The sequence below is a fragment of the Caenorhabditis elegans genome, chromosome III (genome assembly GCF_000002985.6).
Source record: "Caenorhabditis elegans chromosome III".
NCBI lineage: Eukaryota > Metazoa > Nematoda > Chromadorea > Rhabditida > Rhabditidae > Caenorhabditis > Caenorhabditis elegans.
In genome coordinates this window covers 13,701,666-13,726,068 of record NC_003281.10, presented here as the reverse complement: position 1 = coordinate 13,726,068, position 24,403 = coordinate 13,701,666, and the positions used below count along the sequence as shown (strand labels likewise).

At 36.3% G+C, this 24,403-nt stretch overlaps 1 protein-coding gene and 2 non-coding genes across 7 annotated transcripts; 1 reads left to right on the top strand and 2 right to left on the bottom strand.

The window, feature by feature from the left end:
- Window positions 1-1,664: 1,664 nt before the first annotated feature.
- Window positions 1,665-24,076, bottom strand: lit-1 (Serine/threonine kinase NLK; the record flags this gene model as incomplete). Of its 5 annotated transcripts, NM_001027637.6 has the most annotated exons (11): window positions 1,668-2,818; window positions 3,172-3,806; window positions 4,273-4,379; window positions 5,787-5,972; window positions 6,128-6,243; window positions 7,603-7,715; window positions 10,218-10,319; window positions 10,398-10,571; window positions 11,393-11,497; window positions 23,823-23,924; window positions 24,000-24,076. In NM_001027637.6, 10 exons carry the CDS (start codon window positions 23,875-23,877, stop codon window positions 2,606-2,608), a joined length of 1,806 nt encoding a protein of 601 aa, NP_001022808.1. The 5 variants fall into 5 exon arrangements, with proteins under 5 accessions (NP_001022805.1, NP_001022808.1, NP_001022806.1 ...); NM_001027634.3 differs by lacking the exons at window positions 23,823-23,924; window positions 24,000-24,076 and adding an exon at window positions 11,885-12,024 and having other exon boundaries at window positions 1,665-2,818; window positions 11,393-11,511; NM_001027635.6 differs by lacking the exons at window positions 10,218-10,319; window positions 10,398-10,571; window positions 11,393-11,497; window positions 23,823-23,924; window positions 24,000-24,076 and adding an exon at window positions 8,039-8,104.
- W06F12.7 lies at window positions 4,475-4,623 on the top strand. Its single transcript, NR_052845.1, has one exon. It is a non-coding gene; the product is annotated as an Unclassified non-coding RNA W06F12.7 (non-coding RNA).
- Window positions 13,981-14,001, bottom strand: 21ur-14211. Its single transcript, NR_052844.1, has one exon.
- Window positions 24,077-24,403: the final 327 nt, after the last annotated feature.

The window sequence follows — 24,403 nt, the reverse complement described above, 5'->3', positions numbered from 1 at the left end:
CGGATTAAACCTAGTTTTTCTGGATTTTCCATATATGAATTACCCGTTTTCAATAAATTTAGGCAACTTTTTATTTTTCCCATTTTGATTTTTTGCCCATTTTTTGCCATTTTTTGCCATTTTTGCCATTTTTTAATAGATTTTGAAGGGTTAAACCTAGTTTTTCTGGATTTTCCATATATGAATTACCCGTTTTCAATAAATTTAGGCAACTTTTTATTTTTCCCATTTTGATTTTTTGCTCATCTAATGACTGTCCTTTTTTTTTGTTTTTGCAAAAAAAAAGTTTATAAAAATGTTCAAAACCGTTTTATTTTGAGAAACGACAAATTTTCAGGGTTTTTGAACAAATTTTAAGTCCTTTAACTTCAAAATGAACCATTTTAGAGGAATTTCAAATTTGTGATTTTTTTGCCACTTTTTTGCCATTTTTGCCATTTTTTAATAGATTTTGAAGGGTTAAACCTAGTTTTTCTGGATTTTCCATATATGAATTACCCGTTTTCAATAAATTTAGGCAACTTTTTATTTTTCCCATTTTGATTTTTTGCCCATTTTTTGCCATTTTTTGCCATTTTTGCCATTTTTTAATAGATTTTGAAGGGTTAAACCTAGTTTTTCTGGATTTTCCATAAATGAATTACCGTTTTCAATAAATTTAGGCAACTTTTTATTTTTTCCCATTTTGATTTTTTTTGCCCATTTAATGACTGTCCTTTTTTTTGTTTGGGCAAAAAAATAAAGTTTCTAAAAATGTTCAAAACCGTTTTATTTTAAGAAACGACAAATTTTCAGGGTTTTTGAACAAATTTTAAGTCCTCTAACTTCAAAATGAACCATTTTAGAGGAGTTTCAAATTTGTGATTTCTTGCCATTTTTGCCATTTTTTAATAGATTTTGACGGGTTAAACCTAGTTTTTCTGAATTCTCCATATATGAATTACCCGTTTTCAATAAATTTAGGCAACTTTTTATTTTTGCCCATTTTAATTTTTTGCCATTTTTTTAATGACTGTTCTTTTTTTTTGTTTGGGGAAAAAAATAAAGTTTCTAAAAATGTTCAAAACCGTTTTATTTTAAGAAACGACAAATTTTCACGGTTTTTGAACAAATTTTAAGTCCTCTAACTTCAAAATGAACCATTTTAGAGGAGTTTCAAATTTGTGATTTTTGCCACTTTTTTGCCATTTTTGCCACTTTTTAATAGATTTTGACTGGTTAAACCTAGTTTTTCTGAATTTCCCATATATGAATTACCCGTTTTCAACAAATTTGGGCAACTTTTCATTTTTGCCCATTTTTGTTTTTTCAGCCATGTACTGCCCTTTTTTCTTTTTTTTTGGGTAAATTTTTTTTTTCTGAAAGTGTTCGAAACCACAACGTGGTGTCAGTGTGTCCCATTTCGGTTTGAATTTAGATGCATACTGCTCAATTGATTTCGCATGGTTAAGAACGTACTGACGTCACATTTTTTTTAGGGAAAAAGTACCGCACATTTTGTAGATCAAACTGTAATGGGACAGCCTGACACCACGTGAACCACTATATTCTGAGAAGATCCTATTTTTTGAACAATAGAGAGAAGCGGACGTTCCGGCATCCGTAATATGCTTCGTTTGATCATTAGGCTACTCCACATATCGCTTTTTCTTGTCCAATGCAAAATTAAGAGTTTGAAACTTTTATTAGCTGTTTTTTTAGTTCAAAGTGAGAAAAGATGAAAGAAAAAACAATAAACAGTATTATGTTCAGAAGTGTATTGAAGAGAGATGGGGGCGAAACTAATCCTCAATGAATCTAACTTGAATTATGTTTTTACTCATGGAAAATCGCGATAAAAGGATTACTGTGTCTTCTACAGTAACCCGAAACGTAAGTTTGTGGGTGTTGGGGGTGGGGGAGGGTTGATTCGTGAGCAGGATTTCGGGGCATTTACATGAAAAATGAGGAAAAGTTTCGTAGTTTTTCGTGAAAGAACTCGGTAGTATTGGCACTTTAGTGTATGTGTTTATATGAAGATATTTTTAAGACAAACATTTTCAGTGGAAAAAATGAAACAAGCAGATTTTTTGAAGTTGAAAGACACTTGGGGCATTCGGGAGTGGGGAAAATGAAACATGAAACAAAAATTTTCAAGTTATGTAGATGAGAAAAAGGACGAGATTTTTGAGTGATATACATATATAAGTTAAGAAAATACATTTAAGAAAAAAAACATAAAAATCTTTGAAACGAAATTCACCGTGATGTATACGACCAAAAAAAGAATAGGGGAAAATGGGAGACATTTTTGAAAGAACTGTGGCATTTTTTGTTTTGAAAGAGGGGCACCTTTAAGAAGAAGAGAAGACGCACTTTTGATGCAAAAGCGACCAGCACAATCACAAGAAGAATAGGAAAATCAATAACTAAATGGGATATTTCAAAAAACTTTTGTTGAAGGATCACATAAAAAGCTCATAGAGTGGCGGGGGACGCGATTTGCCAATCAATAATTACACGTGGGGCAATCCACAGAAAAAGCAAACGGCGAGACGACTGAAAATGATTATTGGTGAGTTGAAGAGGCTAACAAATGGAATATAAATCAATAATCATTTTTTTGTCACCAAGCCTGCGGTGATGGAGGTAATTCTGAGGCCTGAGCAACTGACGAGCTTGCAAAGTTCTTGTAGGCCGCCGATTGGGGATTTATGCAAAGGGCGACACCGTACAACGCAGGCCTGTCCATCACAAATTGGTACATTTTCTCGCGGAGCTCAAACATCGATAGTCGGGACATGTCCTTCTCCCACTTTGGATCGAATGGGCTCTCGTGCTGTAAATTTGAAAGCGATTAGAAAAAGTTTTTTTTTTAATCTATTGATTCCATGGCAAAAATTGAGATCTAAAAAATTCGCAACTTATATAGGTATTCGACAAATTGGGAATTTCTGATTTCTCACGAAAAAAACGAAAATTTTCGCTTTTTCAAATATTTATTTTGGAAAAAAAAATTTTTTATTAAAAAATTTACAATTTTTGTTCGAATTTTTATGTTTTTATTTAATTACGCGAGGGGAAATTATCAATTACCTACCTTTTTTGAAGATCAATTTTTTGTTAAGAAAATTAGAACGATTTTCATCGAAAATTTATAATTTTTTGGTTAAAAAAAACTTTAAAACTTACACGTGGATCCAAATCCTGCGCGAACAACCTCGACGGCATATTTGGTTTCGTATAGCAGCACGAGCACATACACGAGTGGAATCGCAGACGCCCTTCTTCTAAATATCGATGTTGCAGTGCCTCCTCCACACTAATTCTCTTATCCGGATCGAAGTGCAGAAGCTTCTGCAGTAAATCCACCGCCTCGTGATTCTTATCATCAGGCGATGCGATCTTGTACAGCCTCTGTGTGTCAGGAGCTCGAAGACCGGCGCGGAGCACATGGTTCTTGGCTCCCTCACAAGCGTATTTCATAGCCTCTTGCGATGGGGTTCCCAATAAATCGATAATCATTTGCAGCTGCTCAATCGGACCGGCGGCTTGAAATAGAATTTTCCTTTGTAGCAGCTCGGCAAATATGCAACCGACGGACCAAATATCCACGGCTCCCGTATACCTTCGCGCGCCCATTAACAACTCCGGGGCTCTATAGTACTGGGTCACAACCTCGTGTGTCATGTTGAGCCGGTCACGTTGGTCCCAGGTTCGAGCGAGTCCAAAATCGCAAATTTTTAAAATGCAATTGCTGTTGACTAAGAGATTTCCCGGTTTGATGTCTCGATGCAGGATGTTTGCAGTGTGCAAATATTTTAGTCCTGCAAAATTGGAAATATTGGAAAAATTGGATATTTTTGAGAAATTTCAGATTTAAAAAATCTAGATTTCCATGTTGAATGTGGGAATTTTCAATTTTTTTATTTTTGGAAATTAATTAAAACTATTATTAAACTTCGGGTGTCTACTGTGAAAAAAAATTTTAAGTCAAATCTATCATAATTTTTTCGAATTTCGGAAAATTAAAAATTTTCAGATAATTATGTGAAATTTGTTAGAAATTTTAGAAAATTGGATTTTTCAGGAAAAAATAAAATTTTTTTAGTTTTCGAAATTTTTTTGAAAAAATTTGGAAAGTATTTATTTTTCAATTTTTTCTCTCGAAATTTGGGAATCATTGACTTTTTCACTCTTAAAGCGCTTTATACTTTTTTTGGAGTCTTAATGCATATGATCTTCGAAAGTTACTCTTTTTTCCAAATTTGGATATTTTATCACTTAACAAACCTCTGAGAATCTGATAAACAAAAACTTTGACATGGTCGGGTGTCAAAGCTTGCGGGGAAACGATAATCTTGTGTAGGTCGCTCTGCATCAACTCCGTGAGCACATATCTGAAATAATAGAAGTTTCGATATTTCTAGTCAATTGTGTGTTTTCAAGTTTTCTATTTTCCGTCAATTTTCAAAATTTTCGATTTTTAAAACTTTCAAAAAATGTCTATGTTTTTATATACATTTTCACCCAACCCCTGGAGGGTGCCACCCGGGTGCACGCGCACGTGGTGTGACGAACCATTAAAAAAAAACAAATCCCCAAGTGTTCTTCCGTTCCCGCACCACCGCCGGACACACATATCTCGGTGTCTGCCAGTGTCTTCTTCTCGGCGAGAAGCTGTCTGCGTCTCTCCAACTTACACTACCAGTACAAAAAAGTGCGCGCGCGCATTCCCGGGCGGGCCCCTGGGTTGGGCCGGGCGGGCGAGGGCACGTACCATTTGGTGTCTGCCACCCCGGCCGGCCGGCGTACCCCACCACCACTGGCCGTCTGTACGTCTGTACGTCTGTACGTCTGTTCTTCTTTCACCATCCCTCTCCTCCTTCTCGTTCCCGCCAAAAGGTCATCCGCAATATAGCATCGTAAAGGGGGGACAGACTAGTACAGGTATCTCTCCGAGAAACAGTAGTATTTCATAATCATCCTGGCACGTTAGCTACTTAGAAAGAGAAAACTCGGCCACCGCTCAACATCGAAACATATACTACTAAAAAATCCAGCATGGCTTAATATCATAAAAAGACTGAACTTTTTTTGTTGAAAAATTTGGCCTTCCTCGACTTTTCCACAACGTTCGGATGTACCTATAGTAGTAAAACTGCGGGGCGTGTATGCAACGATTAAAAAATAATGCCTAATTCTTAAAATCTTACGAAGACGCCACGAAACTTCTATAACTTATAATACTAGTTATAATACTACATTTTTTGGCCAATTTCAGCAATTGCTACTATTTGACTGTGAATATGAAAAGTTTTACTGTTTTCCCCTTTTGTGTGATATTTGCAGAAAAACACCTATTGTCATGGGCCCGCTAGGTACCTTTTAGTACCGACTGACACCTCACCTCCCGCCCTCCCCGGCTTCTAAGATTGATTAGTCATAAACCTATTTGCGTTTGTGTTTTTTCTGTATAACGAGAGCCATTGGTGTCTTCTTCCCCTCCCGTGTGCGCATATGTGTGGTGGTGACATGGCACTGCCTTACCCGAAGGCAACTCGGAGGAAGAGGACGGCCGGGGCGATAAGGACGCCCATCACCCCGAGGCACCCGAGAAGGCAGTACAGTACCGGAAATTAAATTCCACGAGGAACTGAGGAATTTTGACCCCTTTGACCAGCGACTCGAGGGTGACCCCGTTAGTGAAAGTAGTGAAATCGGGAATAGGAGAAATCCGAGAAACTTTCGGTTTCACATGTTATTGGGTTATATGAAAATTTGGATCGTCATCAGCAATAACTTACAATTCTTGAAAAAAGCTCGGATTCGCGGGTTGCAGAATGTCTAGCAGCGAGAGAACGTTGTCATGTCGGAATGAGCTGAGCATTTTGATTTCTCGAAACACTCGCTTACAAGAAGCAAGATTCTGGAACACGTTGGGCATTTTTTTGAGAGCTACTCGTTTTCCACTCCGCGGATCTGTTACTGACCTGGAAATTTGCAAAATTAGTCTGATTTTGTTGATGCGAAAATGCAAAAAAAATCGGTGTTTTGTCCAATTTCCAAAAAAAAAAACTTCAAATCTCAATTAGATTTGCTGGGGGAACTTTACCGCTAAGGAAACAATGTAACATAAAAAATTCACCATACAACTCCAAATGCACCATAACCAATAGGCCTGTCTGGCTGACTATCTTGTACTGGTGGAGGGTAGAATGGTTGTGCGGCAGCGAGGATCGCATTTGAAGACACGTGGGCGACCTGAAAATTTGAACTTGATTTAAATGTGTTTTTTTTTTCGAAAATTATCAGTGTTTTTTTTTCACAAAATTTAGAAATTTTGCTTAAAGTGCAACAATCGTTTACCCAAACAATTTTCCGCAGGTATTCGATGAAGGACTCGATAATTGCAATGAGAATCATATTGTTACAAGTGCACACAAAAATCGCTTGATAGTACAACTGAATTTGAGGCAGGGGCCGGGAGAGACACGGCGGGACAGGCAGAGTTTAAACTACACCACGTGGTTCCGAATAATCACGTGGCATGCAGTCAGGCAGGGAATATCGAAACGTGTTTGAACAGTCTTCTTCTTCTGCTTTTTCTTCTTTGGCATACTATCGATTCAACAAATCAGATAGTGCCTTGGTCGAGAAGAGGAGAAGGATGTCCATAGCTTCTTGCAAATTTTCGTTGTTGTCCCCTCCCGAGTGGTTCGATGGCGCCACCAGCAGTGCTAGGCATCCCCGAAGTTCAATGATGGAAGAGGACGACGCAGAGTACACGACAAAACACAGCCAGCTAGCGACTGATCATCTGATCTTATCACTGAACCTGGTGACTATTGTCTCAAGGGCTTGCATGCTTTAGGTGACCAAATGTTCCACTTGACAAGGAGACGTCAGTTGACGTTCGGTGAGGATTTCAGTTAGTTGAGCATTGCTCAATGAGCAACTAAGTTTAGATATCAATAATTTTTGGTTTTGTTTTTCACACTTTCCAAATATTCGCTCTCTGGAAAAGTTCAAAGACCTAAGGACTTTGGCTAAAACAGAAGCCAAAGTGGTCAAAGTTAATTTGTGTAAAGTTCAGAAGTTGCCTAGAGCTCATGCCGTTCTCCCTAAAGGATCTCCGGTCAACAAAAGCAACAAACAAATAATTAGCTCTCCTTCTTCGGCTCTTTCTCTCTTTTTCTCGCACGCAGACATTCGTCATTCTTTTACAAGAACCGAACATCGTTGGAGGCAGAAAATATGTGCCATTGCTTTGGATTTCCAAGTAAACTTCCGTTTTCTCGGCGTACTCATTTCCCGGTACAATGATTCTCATCCTGGAATTCGGTTTCATAGAATAATCGAGCTTGGTGCTGAAGAAGGATCAAACTTAAAGGACATCCACACACAGCTGAGAGCACCACTCGAAAGAGGCAGAGAGCGTGAGAAACTGAGAGAGTGCGTGCTCAGAGATAAGGACACAAAAAGTGCAACACGCATTAAAAAAAGGACATCAAGACCCTGGTGCGCACAAGCACATAGTGACGGCAAAAAGTGCGAGTATAGGTCGAACTAAATACCAGTGTGATCAGAATTTGTTTTTTGAAAAAAAACATTTAAAATTACCTGTGGTTGTGTGGGAATCTGCTGTACTTGTTGCTGTTTCTGCTGATTTTTTTCGTAGCACGTCGTAGAGCCGACGGCGGCCGGATGTGTATGTGAAACTAGGGCCATTTCACCTGAAAACTCGGGTTTAGTGAAACTTTTGGAGTTTTTTTAAATCGAAAATGTATTCTTTCTGACAATTTTTGAGAAATTTTCGATTAAAAGTAATGTTATTATAGGAAAATACACATTTTCCCCTGTATTTATATAAATTTCTGGTTTAGGAGAACCGTATTTGTTTTTTTTTTAAGAAATATAAAAATTTTTTAACAGCCGAAACTTTTGAAAAAAAATTTTTTTTTGAAAAAATCGTAAGAATGGATCATATGTGACAGTATGTGTGCAAAATTTTCACAGAAGATTTTTTTAAAATTTTTATCGATTTTTATCAACCAACCATATATCATGTCCCGCATACTGTAGTTGTAATTGTCTTTTTCGTTAGACTTTTCAATTTTTGAATCTATATATATATATAAATATGAACAGTTGATAAATTAAAGTAAATACACGAAGAAATTAGCAAGAGTGACTGAACAAAACGGGTGGTCCGCACAAAAATTCAAATGTGTAGTAGAATGGCGGGAAGGGGGGCAATGGTGTTGGGCCAAGTGAGCGGGGCGGGTCTGTGGGGGGCTAACCTTGAATGCCAGGCAGTTCCTCTCACACAGACACACACACACACACCAACCAACTAACACCGATGAAGAAGTGAGACGCAGACACAAGACTGGGCAGAATAGGAGAGACGCAGCGTGACACAGACAGCCTCCCTTTTTTAGGAACGAATAAATGAGTGAACCACGTCTAAGAAATGACCTTTTTTGGATTTGGAGTGCAAGTTCAGAGCACTGGGGGATTCTGAGTCAGACAGGATATTCTCAATGTGGTGCGCCTTGGAGAGATCGAAAAGCTTAATTGGATTTTTTTCCCAAAAAGATTAAAAAACAAAATTACACCTATTAAAGACATATCCGTTCAAAATATCGAAAAACAAGTGTCTAGAAGTAGATAAAATTTAAATTCGGACCATTTTGAGTGTGTAGAGATCAGAAAATATATTTGACGAAAAAGAACGGGAGAAGTCTAGCTCACTAGGTGGAGCGAGAAATCTTGTGAAGAACTTTTTTAGGCCAAGTCGGGGAATATTAAAGAAAAATAGACTAAATCAATTTAAAAATGAATAGGACGAAAAACTAAAAATGTAGGACATTCCATTTTAGCGGAATTAATATAGTCCAAAGGAGCACAAAATGTAGTCTAAGCACATACTCTCTACTTATTTCTAGATCTGAGCTGAAATCTAATTAATTCCACCTTTACGTATTCGCTGTTGCCATTATCTCCCTTTTTTCCATTTCACTCAAAAATTGCGTCACTAGCAATATAATCTGTGTATATGCGTTTTTCGACATATCTAGTGTTATGTTCGTCATAACGTGAATTTGTGTGTATGTGATCAACGGAGTTCACATGTTTGAGCGTCATAAATGAATCGTTAGTGAATTTCAGATTGATAAAGATATATCGAATAAAGATTAACTAAGTAGTGTTTAACTGGTTTTCATACTAAATTTCAGAAAAGAAAATAGGCATTTTTTATATATAATTTTCCGTTATTCAAAAAAAAATTAAAAGGAAGAATCGTTTTTCTATCAAGTAATTAATTGTTAAACGAACAATTTATAGGCCAATTTTTATTTCTACGCGGAAAAATGTCTGAAAAATTGACAATTAGTGTTCCAATTTAAATGGCAAAGAGTAAGAGCATCATAAAAATTTTTTTCACAATATTTTTTTTTGGAAATGATAGAAAATTCAGAACATTAAAAAAAACGGGTTTATTCGGAAAAAATGGCTCAAAAAAGCCGAACTTGATCTCTTTTTTAGTCATCATATTTCGCAATAAATGTCTTTCAGATTTCTGTTAGAAAATCGTAGTAGTTCTGAGAAGTGAGTCACGGTGAACTGAGAAAATTCTAAGAATTCCAGAATAAAAAAAACACCCCGAAGCTGATGACGGAGAGTAACAACAACAAAAAACATGTGCTTTAACAGAGAAAGCAGTCTTTTCTAGAAAGAGCGGAGTGTGTTCTTTGTAGGTCATTCAGGGGAGACAAGGACATTACGGTAGAGGAGATGGAAAATAAAGTAGTAGAAGGACTTGTGCACTTTGACAGGCAGCAACTGATTAAATTTGTAAAGACCGGCTAACAGAACTACACGTGAACTTTGAGATATTAAAAAGTAAACAAAAAGGGAAATGGTTCGAAAGTTTGTTAACAAATCAAGAAAATAGATTTTTACAAATATCATGATTCAAAAAAATTTTGTTGGGAATTTTGGTTTTTACAGAAAAATTTGAAACTATTGTTAAAATTAGTTTTTAGTTTTAAAAACCAGATTTTTGAGGCTTGAAAATTTTTCCCAATATTTTTTTTTATCTTTCAAAAATTTCATAAGTTAACTTTTAAAAAAAGGGAAATTGTTCCGTTCATTTTTTAATGTTTTTTTCCGGATTTTCGGTAATTATTTTTTAATTTTTTGTTTTCGTGAAAAAAAATCGGTCGACTCACCAACTAATTGCTGATGATGATGGTGAGCCTGCTGTTGCTGCTGCTGTTGAACCAAATTCTGAAGATGGTGGTGCAGAGCAAAGTGTGGTGGTTGTTGTATTACTGAAAAATTAAAAAAAACATTACTTTTTTATTGAAAAAAAAAACAATTTTCAACGTTTAAAACATTATTTAACAAACCGTCAGATCGTGGCACAACTGCTGAATAGTGTGGTTGTGCCGCTTGCGGCTGATGATGATTGTGATGGGTGGCGGCAGCGACGAGCTGGTACTGTACCGATGGGTGAAGCTGCTGGTGATGTTGATGGTGAGCGGCGACGGCGGCCAGCTGGTGTTCCGGTATTATTGGGATTGCTGAAACAATTCTTGATTAATTATTGAGTTTTTCGGAAAATCCTCTGAAATTGGCTAAAAATTAGACAATTTCATGTGAATTATATGAAGAGGTACTGAAAATTGTTGAAACTTTGTTTTTTTTAATGATAAATTTTACACATTTTTTAGCTAACAAAGCGAAGAAATTGAGCAGAAAAACAAAAATTCGAAACGAAAAAACAAAAACTTTTTTAGAATTTCTCCGATCGTGACGAGACCTACTGCAAGAGACAGTTTGGGCGCCTTTAAATCTTACAGTACTGAACTATTTGAAAATTCGTGTTTCGGGAGCAAACAATGGGGTTTGGAAATTTCGGTTAGAATGAACATTTTAAAATAAAAAATTTGTTTCAATTAAATATTAAAAAAAGATATCTTAGGCACGAAAATCGAGAAAATATTATAAAATGTATGATTTCTCGAATCGTGGTGGAACCCAGTACGAAACTAAAGGTATGCTCCTTTAAAGTTTACAGTACTTTTAATTAATTTTCATTTTTCGATCAATAATTCAACGGTTAGGTTTAAAAATTAATTATCCATTTTCCAAACTAGTTTAATTGTTTAAAAAGAAAATTTGTAGACAAATTGAACTGGATTATAAAAGCAAATCAACTCTAATTCTAATACAAAGATTAGCGAGCGTTATTTTTTTCACATGAATGAGCGAAAATCTCAATTTCTTAGCTTATTAAAAAAAACAATAGGGTCTCCCAACGAATTCCACAAAGTTCGTGGCGAGACACACATTTCCGGACATGTAAAACTCAATTTGTTTTAATTTTTCCACAAAAACACACCCTGACTGAGAATCTGTTGCTGTCGGGATATAAGTGCGGCGTGTGCAGCTGCAAGATCGTAGAGCTCTGTAGATGACGAACTACAGCCGGATGAACTGCTTGATCCTGGAATTTCTGGACTTGAAAAAAAGAAAGAAAAAAGAAAGAAGAAAAAAGAACATGAAAAAGTGAGGCGGAACTAGTGTTATTCATTCATGACGAGAGAGGACGCCTTCTTTTTTTTTTGTTTTTTTTCTAGAGAATTCTGAAAAAAAGGAGGAAATAGATGAAGAAGGAAATAAAAGTTGTTCTCCTCTCGGAAAACGAAATTGTGCCAAATTTATCAAGCCAACAAAAAAATTTCCAACAAAAAAACCAAAAATGGTTTAATAACGAAATTTTTCAATGTATTATTTTCAGGAGAACTGCCTATTTAAAATATTTTATGATTGACAAATTTAAGCAATACAGAGGCTCATAATGAACATTTTTTGTAAACATGTGAAAATTTACTCGGGGAAAAGGCACCCGCAGAATTCGTCCTCCGTGTCTTTCTGAGACGAGTAGAAGGAAAGTGAATCGTCATCATCTTCTTCTTGTTCTCGAGAAATATAGAGATAGTACGCATCCTTCCCCCTTCCCCACGACACCATCACCACCCAACACCGTCTTCCTCAATACGCGTCTACGATTCATCTCGGATCTGTAGGCGAGTGAGCGAGCGCGCACGCACCCCTCCACTGTGTGTGTGCTAACAGGACTGAGAAGAGAGACCTCACTACCTGTCGCCACCAGGCCCCCGGTACCATGTACGTTGAGGGTGATGACCCCGACCTCCCCAAGGACCGTCCCTCGGGATTTCGAAATTTTTTATTACTCTGTTACTTTTGGGGAACGGGAAAATAACAAGAACTTCTGATATGTTCTGATATGAGGATATGTGTGCGCCATGTGAAAAATTAGTTATATAAATTGCTAGCATATATCATTATGAAGACTAACTTCAGAATATCACATTAGAATTAGTAGTGGTTCAGACTTTTTCTGAATTCCCGGAAAAAGTGTCCGGGAATTGAGCAGAAAAGTACACATTTTCTAAAACGAGGCTCCTCGAAAGATAAGGACAACTAATTTGGAAACACCTTATTCTGGTACTTTTGGGGGCGGGGAGAGGACAAGGGAGTAAAGTAAAGCTGGAAAACAAGTGCTAGCATACAGAATAATGCGAAAAATTTACAATTTCATTGGCAAAAAATGAGGAAATGCAAATATCGAGGAAAATTATAAAAGTTCGTGGTGATTTGAAATAAAAAACCACTAAAGTACCAAAAAATTTGCCGTGGCAATATGGCAAAACTTTCAACAAAAAGCATACTGTATATATGAGAACGTTGACTACAGCTGATCGCGAGTAGCAAACTATGAGATGCACAAAGAGCAAGAGAGACGAGAGAGTGTGTGGCAAGGAAAACGGCCACCCAGCAGCAGCAGCAGTAGACAGACCCCCCCCCCCCCGCGAATTCGAATATTATGTAGCAGTGGTCACTTTCTATTCGAGATAGTCGGGCGAGACACAGAGAGCACGACGGCGTAGAGAGTGGTCAAGGGTGTGGAGACGCAGAGAGATACGGAACGCACTCTCATACATCTGACTGACCACTCAAACGGACGCAGAAGACCGAAAAGCTGCGAAGAAGAAGAAGCAGAGATGTGCTCCCCTAAGAACCAACTACTACTATTACTACGATGTACCCCATCCCCGTTTCATTTGGAATTTAAAATTTTCAACAGGGGTGTCTGTTGTTTGGCATGCTGACAGTTGGAGCAAGGATGTCGTTTTTGGCAACAAAAAATCGAAACTCTGATTCTCCAGAATGTTTGTTTTCTCAATTTGTGGTGCCCCTAATCGGAACTTTCTCTAAAAGCCGGGAATCTGATTCTCCAAGTTTTATGTTCGAAATTTCTGAGCCAAAACTCAAACAAAAAACTTGGGAAGTCTGAAATTTTGTAAAACTCGAAGAAAAAATCTAACAGATCCGGTTCTACAGATGTTGTAGTTCCTTTACATTGTGGGCTCTATCTACAAAATCTGATTTTTTGTTTTTTATGAAATATTTCATATGAAATGAAAATTTGATCCGAAAATAAGAAGGAAAATTAGCAAATTTGATTCTTAAAAATTTGCAACTCACTAGACTTCGTAAAGTTTCTAATTCCCAAATTTTTCTGACAAATTATCGAAAAATAACACTGGTGAATCTGACCCTTCGATTTTTTTATTTCTCTATTTTTGTAGGGCTACGATATAAAAACCAGTTTTTTTCCGAATTTTGATGAAAATTTGCTGTGAACTCTAACTTCATACTTACTAGTTCGAACGAATAAAATTCCTGGAATCCTAAAAAGCATCAGAAAAGACAAATCTTGAAAGTTTCCGAGTGAAATAAAAAGTTCGAAGAAAAGCCATAACACACACACACCCACATACATATATATCCAGAAGACGGCTATATATGTGGTTGTTGTTGTTATTGGGCACACACGAGACATAGCAAAAGCAAGCAAGCAAAAAAAAAATAGAACGCCGCCGACTGCTTTGACGACTACTATACAAGGACGCGGAAAAGCAACTGCGAAGAAGAAAGTGAAAAAAAACAAATAAAAATTACGAAAAAGTTAAAGGAAAGTGATAAAAAATTGAACATTTTCTATTGGAAACCCAACGAATTTGAAGGAAGACATACCTCGAAGATTCAGATTCATGAGGTTATTGTTAACTTAATCATTTTAAAATAAAAAAGAGCTTTTAATTAATTTGTGTGACCAATTAGTTCATCTTGAATTTTTCTGAGAGGGGCTTAATTATCTATGCGTAAAATTTGGGCTTTCAAACGATTTTTTCCGGCAAATTGCCGGAATTGAACAAATCGGCAAGCCGGCGAATTACCGATTTGCCGAATTCGCCAAACATTTTCGGCATACTGTGGTTTCGCAATTATTTTTTTGGAAATTTCAGAATTTCAATTTCAAATGGCAAAATTAAACGCATCCTATGCATACTCCTACATCTATTTTGAAAAGTAAGCAAATTTTATGAAAATATGTAGAAAAAACCGAAAAAATTCAAAAAGACACAGTTTTAAGTGTTTCCGTCTTATAAAAAATCCCTCTAAACATTTCCGGCTAGTCTGATATCCGGCAAACGGCAAACAGGCAATTTGCCAAAAAGATAAAAACCCGGCAAATGCCGCCTATAAGTTGAATCTACATTTTATCAGAGACCGCACAAAGTTGCAGGAAAGAACATTTTGGAGAATCAAATTCGGGCATTTTTTAAATTTTTAGAACACAAAAATGGAAGCTTGCACTGAGAAAAACATTTAAAAATTAGGATCTCAAGTTTGAGACCAAAAGAAGCTGTGGTAAGACATATTTGAAGAATCAGATTTATGAGAATTAAGATTTATGAAAATAGTGGGAAATGTATACTAGATCAAATTTCGAAACGAAAAAAAAGTTTTAAAAAATGAAAAAGGGGCATCACAAAAAGATCTGATTTTCCAAAATTTTCTCAATTTTTGGAATGAAAATAAAGAGATACTAAAAATAAAGATACTGAAAATAAAGAGATAAATTGATAATATTTTGAAGTAGAAGGTACAAAGCCTTGACAAAAAACATTTTTCCGAAGAGGAAGACGACAGGATTTTCGGATTTCTGAAGCGAAAAAAAATCAACCCTAAACAGATAGGAATGTCTCAAAAATAATGACGCTACTGGGGTGGGAAATATGCATCACATAGGTAGAGGAGTAATTGATCAATCACATTCCACCCAAGGTCGAACCAAAAACTGACACTTTGAATTAAATTCACAAACAATTTAGGAAATAGTCAGCCATCAACAAAGTTTCTGATAAAACTACTGATAGTGCGAGGCACTGCTAGGGAGGCCCCACGAAAAAAAAGACGGACGGTGCACAACAAAGAGTGGAGTGTGGCGGCGGTGGCGGTGGAGATTCAAAATCTAAAAATAGGCACGGATCGGTTCTAAACATAGACATTCTCTGAAGAAGGGTCTTGCTTTCCGGTATACGCGGAGCATGCCTTCAGTGTTTGTATTTTCTCTCTCCGTCTGTATATTCTATTTTTATCCGAGCGCGCGCGCGCGACCACTCCGTGACTCGACCGTTTCTATTCGTGTCGCCTCCCCTCCCGGGGTCTCCTGCCCGGAATATAGAAAGAAAGTTTGAACATGGAAAGAACTTTGTCACGAAATATGGGGATTTACTAGAAGTAGTCTTAATTGTCATCGACTCTTTTCTTCTCTCTTAAAATTGACGAATAAATTCGGTGAAGTCAATTTTTCAAAAAACGAAAAAACCGTGCATTTATATGTGTTTATTCGTAAAGTTGGTTTTTATACCTGTTCGTTTTTTGTTTTAATCAATATGTTTCACTAACTGATATAATTATAAAGATCCCAAGAAGTACAAGAAGAAAAAGGAAACCAGTCAATGCAAAAAAATCAATATTAGATACCGCCTCCATTTTGGTTTTTCTCCCGTTGTCTAATCAAATTTGCCCGTACTTTCCTTCGATGTTTTTTACCAACATGACTGTTTAGAACAGAATATATGATAGCCACTTTTGAAATAACAAATTGTAAGTAAAGGTATGTGAAAATTATCCCAATAGAAAGCTCAGAAATAACGAAAATCATGTGGTGTCAGAGTGTCCCATTTCGGTTTGATCTACATTTATCTACAAAAATGCGGGAGTTGAGACTAGGGCTGGCAATGGGTCGCAAGGGGTCGACACGCTCCAATTTTAAGCATTAATTGTAGCGACCCCGATGAACAAATCGTCGACACCGCATGTAAATTTTAGTTAGGGACAACACTTATTTGATTTTCAATCTCAAAATGATGACCCGATTGTTGGTGGAGCTGCTGTAAAATAGGCGTGTCGACCCGTTGCGACCCATTGCCAGCCCTAGTTGAGACGCAGAGTTCTCAACTGAATTTGCATGACTGAGAACGTGCTGACGTTACATTTTTTGAGCAAAGTATTCCCGCATTTTTTTTCTAGATCAAACCGTGGTGGGACAACCTGACACTACGTGAAAATGGGAAAGTGACGTCACACTTTTTTTTGGCAATTCACGATACAAAAATAAATAATCTTTCAAACGAATTTACAGTACAAGAAGATATAGGAAATTGGCTGGGGGAAATGACTGAACGTCGGAAATCGAAAAGGCAGGAAACAACTTTCTCTTTCCACTTTTCATCTTCATCAACTTGATTCACTTTCAGCTTTCCAGAGAACCCAGAAAAGTTTTATAAGCCATCACTAGCGAGTGAGGGAGGAATGTAGTCGTCGAATAGGTTACGCGCTGGCTGGCGTCAGCTGACAAACTGGGAGATAGTGTACAGTATACGGAGACTTGAAGAATTGAAAGAAACATTTGACTACGGAGGAGGAGGAAGGAAGAAGACGTGGAAATGAAAAGGGCGGCTTATCGAACAGGTCTCCGATGTCGACTACGACGACGACGGTGAATTGCTTCTCCTCGCTTTTTTCCTCTCCGACAGTGGCTTCTGCCTAGGGAAATGAGGACAAGAAGTGCTTATGAGGCGCTTATATATCTCACACAGTACTCGTGAATTGCGGGAGAATTGAAATCGAAATTTGTCGTGTGAAAATGAGGGGCTTTGATGAGGGGTACCACGTGGTTCAGCGAAATTTTAACTAAACATCGGTTTTTAGACATCAAATAAAGGGGTTATTCAAGTTGTGTCGAAAAATTATAAACTGTTGAAAAATTACGCCACAACTGTATTATCCTAACTGTATTAAAATACATATTGTTATGACTTGAAGAATTGAAAGAAACATTTGAAAGAAAAATACATAACAATATGTATTTTAATACAGTTTTGGCGTCATAAATGTATTTAAATACATTGAAAACGCAAATGTTCAACTCGCGCTCCATCTTTGAATTTCTTCCAAAATGAGAAGCCACACCTACTTTCGCAGCAATCAGCGACTTCGAACTCGACACACTTCGTCTGATTGGCTAAAGTAGGCGGAGCGAATCGCTGATTGGTCGAAATTCTCATTTTGGAGGAAATTCGAACAGGCAATTAGCGAGAGTTGAAAAATTGCGTTTTTAAAAGTTGGAATTTTCGAACTTCCGCAATTTTTTTCTTTTTTTTTTTGCGGTATATCAGCATATTTCAATATTCCGAGTATTTTAAAATTAAATCCCCATTTTCCAAACTCCACCTTTAAATACATTTATAACGTCACAGGTGTAGTGAAATACATAAAAACATGTATTTTAATACAGATGTGACGTCATTTTTGCACACTATTTTATTTTCCGCCGCTACTTAAATAAAAAATTAAGTGTTCGAAATCAATAATCAATGTTATCCACATTTTTGTGGAAAAAATAAAAATAATGTTTTCAATGAAAAAATCAGCATTTCCAAAATTTTGGATTTATCCTTGAAATTGCACTTTTTTTTGGAGATCAATCTTCTCTGAAAGTGTTTTCTAGATATTACTGTTTTTTCTTCGAAATTATTGATTTTCTAAAGTCATCGAGAAAAATTCGATAGTACTGAACGAAATCAACAAGAAATGTTCTTGCAAAATCCATATTCGAAAGCAATGCCAACTTAAAAAATAATCAGAATTTTTATATAGGCGATAAATAAAACGACCTTCGGAATAGAATATTTCAGAAAAAAAATTGTTGAAAATAGTAAAATTTTTTCTAATGGAAATTTTATAGAACATATCATTTACTATTTATAAAGTAGAGTTTCCTTCCGTTCAATGTAGGCCGGACCAACACGCTAATTCACGTAAAATTTAAAATTTCATTTCAAAAAAAAAATCAAGTTTATTTATTTAAGTTTAAAACAAATAATAATTTTTTTTTCAAACTTCAGTTTAAGCCAGTCGGAGGAGGTCGAGCCGTAGGCTCGAACGACACCAGCAGGTTGATTTATATTGTAACAATATAAAATTATTGATTTTAGAAAGAATTATTTTCTAGGTAACATCACAGAAACCTAAATTTAGTACTACTGGAGGTGCCCATCAACAACTGGAAGGAGGAGGACAATGACAATAATCAAGTATTCGAAGAGCTCTTTTTTTGGGCTCACTCACCCAGCCAGACAGCGAAGATGATAAGCAAATAAAAAAGCAGAAAAAATCAACAATAATAATAACAACAATGATGAAGTATATGGGGGACATGGGACAAAACAAGTCTAGAAACGCGAGAGAGTAGGTGAGCGCAGAGAAAAAGCGCGATGAAGGATCCATTATCACACACTACTATGTGTGTATGAAATCGAATGGAGATTCCGAAATTTTCATTATTACATCAAGATATACACAAAGATTTAGTAAGATGAAAAATTGAATACACAAAAAAATTCTTCAAAAATTTTGCACATTAATTTCGATACAAAACTTTCTGAAATTTCCATTATTACATCGGTTTTTTTTCGATTTCTTTAAATTGAAAAAATCGAAGATTGGTTCCAAATTATTGACTTCTGAAAAAAAAATCGAGTAAAAATAGCTTTAAAATATGTTAAATTGAGACAAAAATATTCAGTTGCAGAAAAAAAAACGTTTTTAAACAGCCGATAGTCCTTGCGGACAGCTACTAATTTTGATTTTTTTAAATCGGTTTTTTCGGCGATAAAAATTTTTAATTATCCTTTTTCCAATCCGAAAAAAAACTATTTTCAGCTCTAAATTTTTTCCAAAAATAAACTGTTCTTTGAAAAAAAGACCACTCGGACTAAAAAAAGAGAGACGCAGAGCTCCAAGAAGTTCCTCGAATGGTACATATGTACCGCCCGGTACTACTCACTGTCACCGTTTGAGTCAATATACGATGCTTCCCCTGGGGGTCACCGTCGACCAAAAAATAGATAGAGTGAAGTAGGTTAAAAAAGAGCTGGCAGGGGGAGGGTTGCGGTTCATATCACTGAAATTAAACGGCGGAGGAGTCTTTGAATTTTTGAAAAATTCAAGATCACATCCAAAATCTTGCCGCTAGCTCACCCTGGAAAGTGTGATGCTGTGTCCAAATCCGACAACATTGAACTTTGCGAAAAATCGTTTTTTTAAAAATAAATTTCAACAAAAATCGATGATTCCTGAAATTAAAGGTGGAGTAGCGCCAGTGGGGATATTGTCTAAATACACTCATAAGGATCCAAAACGACCGAATATCATAATAAAACACTCCAAAAAAATTTAGATTTTTCATAATTTCCGGTCAAAGTTTTGACAAATTGGCAAAGTTTTTAAAAATATATGCTTTTGAGGAAATCCAGAGCAATTTCACATGTTTCGACCCCTACAGTTTTAAATACAAATAATGAAAACAAATTGAAAGTATAAAACATGTAGGAAAAACAATTTTTTGGTCGACTTCCAAAATTATGAGTAGCAAAAACTGAGTAATTGTCACTTTTTGACTGTAAATAAAAAATTTACAAAATTTTTTTGAAAAGTTTTATTATGATATTCGGTCATTTTGGCACCATATGAGTAGTTTTTAACCCATTCCCCACTGCCGCTACTCCACCTTTAAATGAAAAATCGACAGATTGAAATTTTCCAAAAATTTTGATTTTTTTAATCCGTAAAAAGTCGATAATTGAGTGTGTTGTTTAAATAATTAAAGGTGACTGACATTTTTTTCGAACTACAAAACAGCAACTAACTGTATAAAATGTTTCAATTTACTTTTTATCAAAAACATTTAAAAACACCCACGCACAAAAATGAAAATTGATAATATTGGGTCAAAATAGAATTTTGATCATACCGAACGATTCGGAGAAGTATCTTGGGAAATCCTCCAAAACATACATTGTTATGGTAAAAAGGTTGAAATATGGCTTATACTTTGCTTTTTATTCACAATTCGGAAAAATGACTTGTAGTTCTGGAGAAGAGCGAACAGTGTTCTAGGCCTCCAAGAATATTTTATTAAAGGTGAAGTACCGAAATCTGAGACCTTGATATTTTATACCCAAAATGGCCCAAAACTACCGAATTTCGTAATGAGACGTTTTGAAAAATTCTCACAAAGTTATGGCGGTACAACGTTTTGGAAAAAAAGCTCATTTTCAGCTAAAATCACAAAACTTCCAACTTCTCGGCGTCGCAGTTTCTGGAACTTAAACTTTCATTTACATATCACTCCTTACAATTAGTGCCAATCCTGATAATTTATCACGCGCTTATTCGATAATTTAGGTACATTTATGGTCAGTGGGGCACGAAATTTAACTTTTATTTGTGCTCACTGACTGAAAATGTACTTAAATCAACTAATAAACGCCCAATAAACGATCACAACAATCATTAATTAGATATTAGTTCAATAAAAATTAAGTTCCAAGCGCTGCGACACCGAGAAGTTGGAAAAAATTGTGATTTTTGCTGAAAATGAGCCTTTTTTACTTTGAACCGCCATAACTTTTTTTGAGGAATTTTCAAAACGTCTCATTAAGAAATTCGGTCGTTTTGGGTCATTTTGGGTATAAGAAAGCAAAGTCTCAAATTTCGGTATTCCACTTTTAAGACACCGAAATAAAAAGAAAATGAATTGGTAAATTAATAAATTTCTACTCTTTTTTTGGTGGCTTTGTAAATTGCCTTGAACATTTTTGATGGCTCAGGGAACAATTGAATGGAAAAAAAAATCTAAAGCTCGTCAACTATTTAATAGAGAGATCAATCTAGATACGTATTAGGATTAAATTGAAAAAAATAGCCTTAAAATGTTTTTTTTCGCCATCAATGTGCTATCTAGGTCGTCAACCATTTTCTAGGCCACTAACAAAGCCGAAGAAGTAGGAATTTTCTAGGGCACCAATTAATCATTTAGGCTAATAATACATTTTCTAGGCTTCGATTTGGTTTCCTAAACCACCAAAAAGTTCTCCAAGGCTATTAAGCGGTTTCTAGGCCATTGATAGTTTTTTAAGCCTCCAATTATTATAGTTTGTCAGGGAGGAAAGCGGGCTTCTATGCTAAAAATTGCCAACGTAGAAACTTTTAACACAGAGGCGAATGAAAGTGCATTTGGCCGTAATTTGTCCACACTAGGCGTTCCAGAGAAACGGAAAATTGAATTCATTCACTCATTTTTGTGTGTGTGTGTCTCGACCAGGACTAGTTTTTGCGTTCGTTTGGTGCCCCTTGCTATGACGACGATGATGATGATTTGGAAAAGAGGAGGAAGAAGGAAAGAAGAGGCGCCTACTTCTTTTTATTCTGCCGTACTTTCCTTCTCTATTTGTCTGGTGTATGAATGTGAGTGTGTATGTGCAAAAATGTTTGCGCAACGCGACGCGCCGCGCCGCTGTCGCCTAATGTACGTTCCGTTTGCAAAAATCATAAACGAAATAATCGTAAAAAATCAATATGTTTGCGTGATTCTTAAGAGATGGATTAGAAATTATTGGCGCTAGGGAACCTTTCATGGTTCTATGCCACCTTTTGCATTTTTCCTTTTGAAATTCTGAGCCACTTTTTTTGGGATTTTCGTCCATACAATAAGGATTCTTATCCAATAAAGATACCGCCGTTTTGTAGGTTTTTAGGCCACCAGATTAGGTTTTTTTGATATCTTTTGGGCTTCTACGCCACCTCTTGTTTCTCGTTTGCTAAACTTTGTATGCTTTGGCTTCTAGGTAATTTTTGGATTTCTAAGTCCGCCGGTCGGGTTTTTAGGTATTAGGCCACATTTTGAAGATTCACTATGTTTCAATGAATGATGTAACGATGCAACTCATTTTTCGCTGCTTTCCCGCATCCCAACCGGATTCTCCTACTGACCGGAATTCACTGTCGCCGATTTTCCAATTGTTATTATTATTATTATAGGACGGGTTGGGAAATGGTAGACATCACATTTGTTGAGAAAAAAAATCGGGGAACTTGAACCCCTAGGTAGCTTAGGAAAACCGCGGCCACAAAAATTGCAGACCAAAAAGTGTCGCCACGTGTCTCCTTACCGAAACCGTCACAGTGAATGTAGACGGCAGTGTGATTACTGTCGTAAACAACTTAGCGCACCAACAAAAAGAAAAAGCCAAACTGGTTTGACACTTATGGAAAGAGGGATCGAAGGAAATTTATGTGGTTTTGAATTGTGGAGTCGAGATGTGAGGGGTTTAACAATCACTAAGCTTCATTTTGGAAATGATAATGAGCTTCCGATAGCCTGCTTACACTCAATGGTACACTATACCATGTTATGGAAATGTAATAACGACCCACACTGAAGTACCTATGGTTACCTATTCTATGTATATGGTACACATATCTAGTGGCATCGATACTCTCTAAGACGCCATGGTACCCATGGCACACCTCACTGTGATTCGTAGGGCCCAAATATAGCTGTGAAACAACGAATAGAAATAATAGCAATGAGTGCTCATGACAACTCACTGAGCTACTAAAGTTTGCCAAAGACCTACCCCGCGATACGCGGAACTTAGGTTAATCCATATCTAGTGAACAGTCATATACATTTGTGATCCATGGAACCAAATTATTCACCTTGAACCATGGAGCTTAGTAAAATGAAGTTCACTAAGAAACTGTATATCCATTCCAAAAAAGAACTGACGATGACGACAAAGCAGTGGCCCATACATGTGATGCATATTTGTCTATTTTCATGTTTGTATACAGACAGACACACACATAGACACAGTGACTGGAGGGTCTAGAGGAGGAGACACTTTCTCTCCTAAAAAGTTATGTTTCACTCACTCTCTTATTGATCATTGTAGCTGAAAAACTACTGGAGTATTGATTGTATGAACAGATGTCGTACTAACGAATGAACATTGAGTATTATGGTATATTCATGGAATATTAGTTATGGAACCCAGAAAGTAGGAAATGGCTACTTTGAGATTGGACATTCGGACCATGGAACTATGTTCAAATATAGCATGCTCGTACGACAGATCATGAGTACTTTTAATGTAAATTTTTTGGCCTAACGGAGTCTTTATAAAAGTTATAATAAAGCTACCGTAGGTTATTATGAGAATCTTACTTTTTTCCATGGTATGTGCTCGCGTGGTTTTATTATGGAATTTTGTAGGTGCCATGGCATGGGCCATGGTTTTCGAGAGCTTTTAAGTTTGATAAAATAATGAGGACTTGAATAAAGGGATTTTAGGCCGGCATCTAAACCACGTGCTTTAGGATTTCATTAGAGAAATTTTAAGAAAATAATACAAAGTTATGGGGTGGTGTGTTCTGTAAAAAAAGTAGGATAAGTATATAAGTAAGCTAAGGGGTAGTAACAGAAAACTATGAGAAAAGGAACTACAATGAATTTTACCATAGAAAAAACAAACAAAAAGGCTAACCTGCTGATTCGGAGTTTCCAGCTCCGTTAAACTGTCCCTCTTGATTTCTTCCCATAGTTTGTCTGCAAAATTTTGTTTCTTTTTTTCTATAATTGGCAGCACCTGTAAAACAATTTTCGGGCAATTTAAAGACTGGTTTTGAGACCAAAGTGCTCAAAAAATAAATAACAAACTTACCTGTTTTGGTACAATAAATTGATGTTTGTTTCTGCACTAGTGAAAACGTGAAAGACGGTTGGACCCGAAGAAAAAAACTAAAAATAATATTTTTAAGAGAAAACCTTGCATTTTTAAAGAAAAAACCGAAGAAAACGTTTTTTTCGGGTCAAACTTGTTAAAACTCAAATATGTAAAAACGTGTGAAGGTTCTAACTTTACAACAACAAGAGTTAGCCATTTTGCAGTTAACAAAATATAGGAAATTTTATGGAATACACAATCGGTTCAAAAAGTCAATTAGAACGTTGAGAGTTAACAAAAAAAACTTTGGGCATTTTAAGGTTACAATGAAAAAATAACTGACTGAAGCCAAATGGGCCAACTTTTTCCGAAAACCAGCTAGCATCAGGATTTCCGAACGT